The 11,035-nt window shown below is 41.3% G+C and overlaps 1 protein-coding gene across 1 annotated transcript in view; it reads right to left on the bottom strand.

Annotated features, from left to right (window-relative positions):
* The window catches only part of SLC25A51 (solute carrier family 25, member 51), a 14,346-nt gene extending 3,311 nt beyond the window's left edge, over positions 1-11,035 (bottom strand). Inside the window, exons 1-2 of the mRNA XM_011939521.1 lie at positions 10,943-11,035; positions 5-857 (exon numbers count right to left, since the gene is read on the bottom strand). Coding sequence (XP_011794911.1) covers positions 5-815 — 811 coding nt within the window. The 5' untranslated portion in view covers positions 816-857; positions 10,943-11,035. The remainder of the gene's footprint in view (positions 1-4; positions 858-10,942) is intronic.

Here is an 11,035-nt window from a genome sequence, read left to right on the forward strand (position 1 = left end):
GCACCTCTGAAAAGATTTATCAGTTTTCTGTCCCGTTCCAGCCAGATTTTTTGGAAAACCTTGGGGAAAGACTGAAATTCCCCACCAATCTGAGACTGTATGCGAGTTTTTACAACATTAATTGGAAAAAACAAGAATCCCAACATGGCACCCAACAGACCTCCACAGATAAAATCATTGACCAAATGAGCACTGTGAGTCGTCGCGGTAGGCAGATGCTCCTTAATGGGACCTCGAAGGCCAAAAAACAAGACATTGCTGAGTCCATTCCGGAAAAGAATGGGCACCAAGCCCCGATAATACTCTCTAATTCCATGACATTTCAGTGCCTTGAAAGCCTGATAAGTGTTGGTAAATTTGTCATGATGCTTGTGGTCTTGAAGCAATGTCTGAACTCTTTCCAGTGGAGTGAAAATTGCTTCTGTTGTCCCTGCAAGCACTGCCGCCACGCCACAGGTTGCAAACTCTGGAGCACTGACATGCTTGTGGAGAAGGCAGGATAAATCTTCATAGAGACCAAACATAAGTGCAAGTGTAGTTGTCTTCTGCATCAATGGGGGAAGGATTCCACGATACAAATTTCGAAATCCATCCCTTCTCAACTGAAGTATTGCATCCCGTGTTTTGATGCCATACAGCTGTTGTCGAAAGAGGACCTTCTGAATGGGAAATGTGATTGCAACATTGTTGAAGGCTGCACAGCAGCCACACAAGTAATGCTTCATCTCACCAACATTTGTAATATGAGGTGATATATCTTGTTTTGAAGATGTTAGTATTGGTGGCCTCTTTTCATGAGCTTCTGAATCCATCATGTTGCTTAAGATCTTTCTTTTTCATGAAGGACTTTTTTTAACCTACAAATAATAAATGACAACGGGTAAACCCGTTTTATAGAGAGCTAAACACATGGGATTTCTCCCTAATCCATCCTCTAATATCTGGACACCACACTTTCCTTTTCAGACTAGATCAGGGATTCTTCAAGCGTTCTCAGAAGACCCCTGGAAGTCCCTGAGATCCTTTTGGGAGTCCAGGAGGTTTTCCTTTTTCAAACTACATATCTATGTGAGGCTCGATTTTTTGCATATACTTTAATCAAAACAACTTATCACAACAGACTGAATGCAGTAAACAGTAAACTCCATCTGTCTTTTAAACTAGACACGCAAGAGGCTTAGAAAACTGTAAAATATTTTCTAATGACTGTAAAATCATTAGAAAAAAAATGGGAGGCATGAATGTTATTTTTCATGAAAATGTGTTAACATGTAATCATTACCTCAAATGATTAACATGTTTATCATTACCTCAAAATTCATATTTTAATTTTAAATTCCTAAAGACCCTGAATATCAGTCCACATAAACAAAGGCTGTTTGGGGCCCACAATAATTTTTAAGAGTATAAAGGAGTCCTAACAGCAAAAATTTTCAGGGCCACTAGACTAGTTCGTAATTACTGACTACACTATACAACGGTATCTATCGTCCTGCTGAAATAGGCACACATTCCTCCCATGAGAAATAAAACAGCAAGACATGCATTCATTCTATTAATATTTACACTTCTTTGGTACCTACTATGAACTAGGTCCTCTGCTAAGTTGCTAGAGATTCAAAGATAAGGAACTCACAAACTAATAGAATGTGCCAACGTGGACAAGTACACCAATGTGACGGCTTCTATGATAATCAACCATTGTGGGAACACAGGTAAGGAACACTGAACATGCACCTTGGAAGGTGGAGGTATGGGATGATGGGCGCAAGGAGGGCCTGCAGGTATGTACCATGCACTCTATTTTCATATATGAATTCTCAAAACAACTCCATAAAGTATTATTTTTCCAGTTTTACAAATGAACAAAACCAGTATTCTCTTTTGTTCTGTTCAAGGCACAGCTAGTAACTGGTGGGGTCAGCATTCTGAAATGAAGTCTGACTGACTCCAGGGCTCGTATCTCTGCTACCATATCACAGATGGCAATGACTTTGTGAGGCTGCCCTGAGATAAGAGGTAGCTATACTAGATACTGCTGAAAATGATAGGAACTAAGCCAAAGTTCCACCCCTATAAAACACCTCCTTCTGTAAAATGTACGATCTTTCCTTGCCAGTCATCTAAATCTGATTCCTCCTCCTTGAAAAAATCCAGATCCAAATAGTTGGGTCATACAGAACAATTCCTACCTTCCAGTGCTGATCTTAGAGATCACCTTTATTTGGGGGATAACATGACAATTGTATTATATCTTAGATATAATAGAAATACATACAAACTTCTATATACTAGAAATATATATATGAGGCTAAATATTTTTTAACTGGATTTTAATTCCTTAACAGTAAGAGCCTGGCCAGGCATGGTGGCTCATGCCTGTAATCCCAGCACTTTGGGAGGCTGGGGCAGGAGGATTGCTTGAATCAGGAGCTTGAGACCAGCGTGGGCAACATAGAGAGATCCCATGCCTACAAAAAAGTTAAAAATTAGCTGGGCATGGTAGCACACGCCTGTAGCCCCAGCTATGTGGGATGCTGAGGTGGGAGGATCAGTTGAGCCAGGGAGGTCAAGGCTGCAGTAAGCCATGATTGCACCACTGCACTCTAGCCTGGGCAACAGAGCAAGACTCTTGTTTCTAAAAATAATAACAGTAATTTAAAAATTAAAAATAGTAGTCAGGTGCAGTGGCTCACACCTGTCATCCCAGCACTTTGGAAGACCAAGGCGGGAGGATTGCATGAGGCCACAAATTTGTGGCCAGCCTGGGCAACATGGTGAGACTCTGCCTCTACAAAAATCAAAATAAATTCGCAGGGCATGGTGGCGTGCATCTGCAGTACCAGCTACTGGGAAGGTGGAGGCAGAAGGACCTCTTGAGCCCAGGAAGTTGAGGCTGCAGTGAGCTGTGTTCATGTCACTGCGTTCCAACCTGGGTGAAAGAGTAATACCTTGCTAAAAAAAAAGAACATACAATCCAACAATCCTACTATCCTACTTCTGGTGATATAACCAAAATAATTGAAAGCGCAGCCTCAAAGACCTTGCACACCCACGTTCACAGAAGTACTATTCACAACAGCCAAGAGGTAGAAGCAATCCAAACCATATTTAAGGGTTTCAATGGGAAATAATAAAAACAACAAAAAACTGTCTAGGTCTTTCACTTGGAACAAAAAATTGCCAAGTTATGTTTTTTTTTCCTCCTCATACTACACACATGCGGTGGTGAACTGCTCAACATTCAGGACAAAAGATGTTAAGGAAAACCATGATCACTCTCAAAGTAAAAAGCATAGAGCTGAGGCACAGAAAGAATCAGAAAGCATTTTTTCCTAAGGGGCATGTATCTGCCGGAGCCACCGATGTGTAACGAATATGGAACACATACACAACCATAATTTTCCTTCTAAGACGGCAGATTAAGAAAACAATTTACACAACATGTACACAGAGATTCAGCCATAAGATAGTCACAGCCAGGCTTTTAACAGCAAATACTGAACACAAATGCTCAACAGTAAAGGACACAATGTGTAAGTGAAGATGTATCCACAGGATGAGACACACAGTTATTAAAAATAAAGAAGTGTTTAAGGTTCAGTGTAGGATTAATTTTGAATTTTTAGTGGTATTTAGATGGAAAGTAAAAGTTAAATAGCGTGTGTATGTCAGGTACCTATGTCAGGGGAGATAAGACATGCAAATAATTAGACAACAGGGAGATAAATGAAATCATGGAAGGTATCAAGGCCCCGTAGAACAGGAGGTCATTCATCAGCTGTCTAGAGGGAATGACCAGGCAGAACATGACCCCTGGGCTCGACTCTGAAAGCTGAATAAGTGTCACTATGCACATAAGGGTGAAGCACATTTTAGCCAATGGAGCAGCACAGGCTAAGGCATAGGTGTTGGGCTAAAGGAGCATCGGTATTGCATTCTTGGAGGTTACCTGTGTGTGCCTGCAGGGGCACAAGGTAGGTGGAGAAGGATGGGTAGCTGATAAAGACAGAGAAGCAGGTTAGGACCCTCAGGAAAATCCCAAGACCCTCTGAACAATGCTACATTATATATATACAATACTACATGATATATATATATATATATAATTTTTTTTTCTTTTTTTTGAGATAGTGTCTCACTTTGTTGCCCAGGCTGGAATGCCGTGGTGCAATCTTGGCTCACCTGAAGCCTCAACCTCCTGGGGTCAAGCCATCCTCCCATCTCAGCCCTCTGACTACAGGCACGTGCCACTACACCTGGTTAATTTTTTTTTTTTTTTTGAGATGGAGTCTCACTCTGTCGCCCAGGCTGCAGTATAGTAGCACAATCTTGGCTCAATGCAATCTCTGCCTCCTGGGTTCAAGCGATTTTACCACCTCAGCCTCCTGAGTAGCTAGGATTACAGGTGCGCACCACCCATGCCCGGCTAGTTTTTGTATTTTCAGTAGAGACTGAGTTTTGCCGTGTTGGCCAGGCTGGTCTCGAACTCCTTACCTCAGGTGATTCGCCTGCCTCAGCCTCCCAAAGTGCTAGGATTACAGGTGTGGGCCACAGCGCCCGGCCCAATTTTTGTATTTTTTGTAGAGATGGGGTTTCACCATGTTGCCCAGGCTGGTCTCGAGCTTCTGGGCTGAAGTGATTCAACCGCCTCAGCCTCTCAAGGTGCTGGGATTACAGGTATAAGTCACTGTGCTTGGCCAAAATATTTTGCTTTCTCTTGTGAAGCAGATGAAAGAAACTATTTTACTTCAAGAATGTTACACTAAGTCTGTATGTCCTTTTCTAAGAATATAGACTATTATTAAGAAAATGTGGACATCTGTAGAATCCATGGCCTAATGCCTCTGGAGTTTGACTTGCTTTGCTGTCATGTTTCTAAAGATGAACTCTTCTTAACTAAGAGCAAGTTAGGACTAATATCACTGCAGGCCCAAAGTCTACCCTAAGGAAGGTAATACGAGGAGTCAGGAAACTTCTCCCCACTCAAAGAAAGTCACTTGGTTGTATCCAGAGAGCTGGGCAGTGTCAGAGCTCAAACCTTTCACAGTCCCTCCCTGATCAGGAGAGCCATACTACCTCTAAGGTTCAAAATATTTTGTTCAGTTGAAGAAACCTGCTCTGAAAATTTGTTTCACTGCCATTTAAACAGAGAGAAATTACTTTCAATTTTGCCAGTTACTAATGCGGTTAGATTATGAAGTCACCTGTATGCTCCATTGAGAGATGTCAGATTCCTTGGAGTTGGGCTGTTTGTAGATCCAGTAACAACAACAACAAAAATTTAAATAAAAATGCACAAAAGAAATGTGTATTACCTAAATGAATAGAGAAAAAAAGCTGGAAATCAATTAAACACACAGAAAGCCTCTCCTCCAGGCTCACTGGCCTACTCGGGTCTCATCTCACCTGAACTAATGCCAGGGACTCTGCAGCAATCAGCCTGACTCTGTTCACCTTCACCCACCCCTATTCCCTGCCCTCTTCCAACCTACTCATCATTTTCTTTTTTTTCTTTTTTTTTTTTGAGACGGAGTCTCGCTCTGTTGCTGGGGCTGGCTGGGGCTGGAGTGCAGTGGCCGGATCTCAGCTCACTGCAAGCTCCGCCTCCCGAGTTTACGCCATTCTCCTGCCTCAGCCTCCGGAGTAGGTGGGACTACAGGCGCCCGCCACCTCGCCCGGCTAGATTTTTGTATTTTTTAGTAGAGACGGGGTTTCACCGTGTTAGCCAGGTTGGTCTCGATCTCCTGACCTCGTGATCCGCCCATCTCGGCCTCCCAAAGTGCTGGGATTACAGGCTTGAGCCACCGCGCCCGGCCATCATTTTCAAAAGAAACACACACACTACCAAGCGAAAAAAGTGAGGTGTGTAACAACGCATTTTGGAATCTAACATCAGCACAGAGATACCTCAGTGTTTAGAATGGTAGCACCGTACTCTGAAATGACTGCACTGCATACAATTTATAAAAGCTGTATGTTTTTAATTCCAAGACCTTCCAGAAGTGTCTAGAGGAAAGGTCTAATTAAACCTGCCCCCACCCACCTTTTCTTTTTTTTATTTTTTTATTTTTTTTTTGAGGCAGAGTCTTGCTTTGCTGCCCAGGCTGGAATGCAGTGGCACGATCTCGGCTCACTGCAACCTCCAACTCCTGGGTTCAAGTGATTCTCCTGCCTCAGCCTCCCACGTAGCTGGGATTACAGGCGCCTGCCACCATGCCTGGCTAATTTTTGTATTTTTAGTAAAGACGCAGTATCAACATGTTGGCCAGGCTGGTCTTGGAACTCCTGGCCTCAAGCGATCCATCTGCCTTGGCCTCCCAAAGTGTTGGGATTACAGGCATGAGCCACTGGCCTGGCCTTTTAAAAAATCTTTTATTTTAAGTTCAGAGGTAGATGTGCAAGTTTGTTATGTAGATAAACTTGTGCCATGGGGTTTGTTGTACACATTATTTTGTCACCCAGGTATTAAGCCTAGTACCCATTAGTTATTTTTCCTGATCCTCTCCCTCCTACCACCCTTCACCCTCCTATAGGCCCCAGTGTGTGTTGTTCCCCTCTATGTGTCCGTGAGTTCATATCATTTAGCTTCCACTTATAAGTGAGAACGTGTGGTATTTGGTTTTCTGTTCCTGAGTTAGTTTGCTAAGAATAATGGCTTCCAGCTCCATCCATGTTCCGGCAAAGGACACGATCTTGTTCTTTTTACGGCTGCATAGTATTCCATGGTGTATGTGTACCACGTTTTCTTTATCCTGTATACTACTGATGGGCATTTAGGTTGATTCCATGTCTTTGCTACTGTGAATAGTGCTGCAGTGAACATGGATGGGCATGTGTCCTTATAGTAGAACTATTCCTTTGGTTATTATTTTTTTCTATTTCGCCTTTAAACAATGCAGCAATGGGCAACCTTGTACCTAATCCATGTGAATTGTTTTGCCATTAAAAACTTTTTTTTTTTTGAGACAACATCTCATTCTGTTGCCCAGGCTAGGATGCGGCAGAACGATCATGGTTTACCATAGGTTTACCATAACCTTGAACTCCTAGGTTCAAATGACCCTCCTGCCTCAGCCTCCTGAGTAGCTGGAACTACAGGCACACACCACCACATTCTGTTTTTTTTTTTTTTTACTTTTTTTTTGTAGAGAAGGGGTCTTAGCCAGCCTGGTCTCCAACCCCTAGCCTCAAGTGATCCTCATGCCTCAGCTTCCCAAAGCGCTGGGATTAACAAGGAGTGAGCCACCTTGCCTGCCATTTAAAATTTTGAATATGATTCAGCATCTTTCATTTCTACTGACCACTTCTGCACTCTGTATTTTCATATATGTTGCCCATTTTTCTGCTGGAGCTTTGGTTGTCTTACTGATTTGTAAAATACCTTTTGGATATGAAGAAAATGAATCTAGTTATATTAGTCAAATTGTGGCAAATAATTTTTCCATGTCTATATCATTTTTATACACTAAAGTTCTTAATTTGGATATTAAATATATCTCAACTTCTAGATTTCATGTTCTCCTCAGAAGGTCTTCATTACTCCAAAATTATAAACAAGTAATCCAGGCTTCCTTCCACAACCTTTTTTTTTTGAAAGAGTCTCACTCTATCATCTAGGATGGAGTGCAGTGGTATGATCTCGGCTCACTGCAACCTCTGCCTTTCTGGTTCAAGTGATTCTTCTGCCTCAGCCTCCCAAGTAGCTGGGATGTGTGCCACCATGCCCTGCTAATTTTTATATTTTTAGTAGAGACAAGGTTTTGCCACATTGGCCGGGCTGGTCTCAAACTCCTGGCCTCAAGTGACCTGCCAGCCTCGGCCTCCCAAAGTGCTCAGATTACAGGCCCTTCCATAATTTTTATGGTTTCATTTATCACGTACACTGTAATCTCTCTGGAATATCAGTACAAGAAGTGAACAAAGACAAGAGACTGCCAACATCACTGATGAACTTTGTTTCCACCAGTCGCAGCATAATCTAAATACCCATGGGCATTCGCTTTTATTTCTGCACTCCGTTCTTTTCCACAAAGAGCCCAGTATTTCTTCTCTAGTCCTAACCTGTTTTAACCTATTGCAGCATCAGAATACAGTTCATCATCTAGCAAGGCTTCCCCTCCAAAGAGAATTATTACAGTTTTTCTGGTCCTCTCACTTTTCTCAGGTAAACTCCCGTGTACTCTTCCCCAAAATCCTGTTGGTGTTTTATGGTGGAAGATGTATCCACAAAATGACGCATATATAGTAAAAATAGGCCAGGTAGCCCGGCACAGTGGCTCACGCCTGTAATCCCAGTACTTTGGGAGGCCGAGGTGGGCAGATCACTTGAAGTCAGGAGTTCAAGACCAGTCTGGCCACTATAGGGAGATAAGTACAATCATAGAAGGTATCAAGGCCACGTACAGCAGGAGGTCATTAACTGTCTGTCTGGAGGGAATGACAGACACGACATGACAAGTCTATTTTAATTTTAAATACTGATCATCTTTTCAAAATTGAATGTTAACTTTGCAAGAACTTGGTATCTTCCTATTTACTTACAACTTTTTGCAAACCTTAAAGCATTAAAATTTTCTTCACATAGATCTTATTTCTTACATCAATGTATTTCACCTTTTTGGTTACTATTACATTTTGTTTTAAATTTTTTAATTTTTTTCTTTTTGAGATGGGATTTCACTATGTTGCCCAGGTTGGTCTTCAACTTCTGGGCTCAAGCAGTCCTCCTGCCTCAGCCTCCCAAAGAGGGATTACCGACATGAGCCACTTTGCCCTGCCTGATTATTATTCATAGGCTATTTATTTCCATCAATGTTCTAACTAGTTTTTGTTTGCCTAAGAAAAAACCTAACAATTCTTGGGTATTAAGGTTAGAACCAGCTAACTTACTGAATTCTTATTATGTCTGTTTTCTGGTGAATTTGTTTCAGTTTCCACAATGTAAAAGATCACTTGCAAAAAATTTTGCCTTCTCTTTTATGTGTAATTCTTTCTTCTTATTGAACTGACAAATACTTCCTGAACAAAATTAAATTATAATAAAGGATTATAATAAATTATAATTATTATAATTCCCATATAATTACATATATATATATATAATCATAGTTCTTATATTTTTCTTGACACCTGTGGGAACTCTCCTAGGGATTATCATTAGTTGGCTTTTGGTTTTAAACAGGAAGTTCTTGTCATCTCAGTGTTCATAATCCAGGTCCTAGCAGTTTTCAAGTTTACACAGGGAAACAAATCATCAAGACACAAAAACGTTCACTGATCAGCTGAGTCATATAAGATTTATTTCCACTCAAGTATCCCTCCACCCTGTTTATCATCTACCCCCCATCCATCTGTAGGACTGTACTGTAAACATGAAGTGAAAGAGGCCTTCCTACTGCTATCACATAATTTCATCTCACAAATTACGCCAAAAACCCCACAACTTCAATCTATATTCATTCTAAGAATTAGCAGAGCTGCAATTATAACTTCAGCTCCTGCCCCTAACTATTAACTATGAAATTGTGCTTCCCATTAAAAATGGATTCCAGGCCAGGCGCGGTAGTTTACACCTGTAATCCCAGCACTTTGGGAGGCCGAAGCAGGCAGATCACTTGAGGTCAGAAGTTCGAGACCAGCCTGGCCAACATGGCGAAACCCTATCTGTACTAAAAATACAAAATTTAGCCAGGCATCTGTAATCTCAGCTACTCAGGAGGCTGAGGCAAGAGAACTGCCTGAACCCAGGAGGCAAGGTGCAGTGAGCCAAGATTGCACCACTGCACTCTAGTCTGGGTGACACAGCAAGACTCCGTCTCAAAAATAAATAAATAAATAAATAAATAAATAAAATAAAATAAAATAAAAAAGGATTCCATTTTTATAGTCAACTGATAAGTCAAACTGAGAGAATTTTCAAACATGGGAAAGAAATATACATTTATTATTATTGTACTGAAGTTCAATCACCTGCACACCTTCCCACTACCAATAACTCAAAAGTCTATCTTAAACTTTGGTCAAATGCTTTTAGGAAGCTCCTGAGATGATCATACAAACACTGGAGATAGAGCCAGTGTAATATTTAAGAGTAGAGCCTCTGGAACCTACTAATTACCTCAGTTTAAATCCTAGCTCCACCACACACGTACTGTGTGACCTTTGACAAGTCAATCTATAGCTTATTCTCTTTATAAAACACGGCTGTTAACTACCTCATAGACTAGCTCAATTAACTGAGCTCATAACATGTAAAGTGCCCGGGAGAACAGTCTAGTGTACAGTAGGTACTCAACAAAGGCAAGCTATTTTATTAGTCTTTTCTGACTTATTCATTTGGTGTATCATATTAGTGTATTTCTTGGTGATTACTCACCCTTGTAATATGTAGATAAATGCTACTTGGCTGTGGTGAAATATTCTTTTATCATACTGCTAACTTCCATTTGGTAATATTTTAAAATTTCATATTATTGTTCATAACAGATCATGTTGTCATTTTTTTTTTTCTTCTTTTACAAGACAGGGTCTCCCTCTGTCACCCAGGCTGGGGTGCAGTGGTACAATCATGGCTCACTGCAGCCTCAAGCTCCCAGACTCAAGCAATTCTTCCAGCTGGGACCACACACGTGCATCACCAGGCCTGGCTAATTTTTCACTTTTTTGTAGAGACAGGGTCACTCTGTGTTGCCCATGCTGGTCTGAAGCTCCTTGGCTCAAGCAATCCTTCTGTCTGACTCCCAAAGTGTTGGGATTATGGGCATAAGCCTTGGCACTCAGATAAGTTTCCAGTTTTAACACTATCTTCACATCAAGTGTCAGTGTCAATGTTCCACTGGCTTTGTAAGAAGAGTATGTGATTCCCCGCCCCCCCATCATACTGTAGAACAATTTAAACCTTATCAAAATGATCTGTTCCTTGAAGTTTAAAAGAATTCACCTGTGACATCACCTGAGCCTGGAGTTTGGCAGGATGACAGCTTTGTGATAATGTTCCCAATTTCTTCCATTGTTATTGTTCTGTTAGGTTCTC

The sequence above is a fragment of the Colobus angolensis genome, unplaced genomic scaffold, assembly GCF_000951035.1.
Source record: "Colobus angolensis palliatus isolate OR3802 unplaced genomic scaffold, Cang.pa_1.0 Scaffold181, whole genome shotgun sequence".
Lineage (NCBI taxonomy): Eukaryota > Metazoa > Chordata > Mammalia > Primates > Cercopithecidae > Colobus > Colobus angolensis.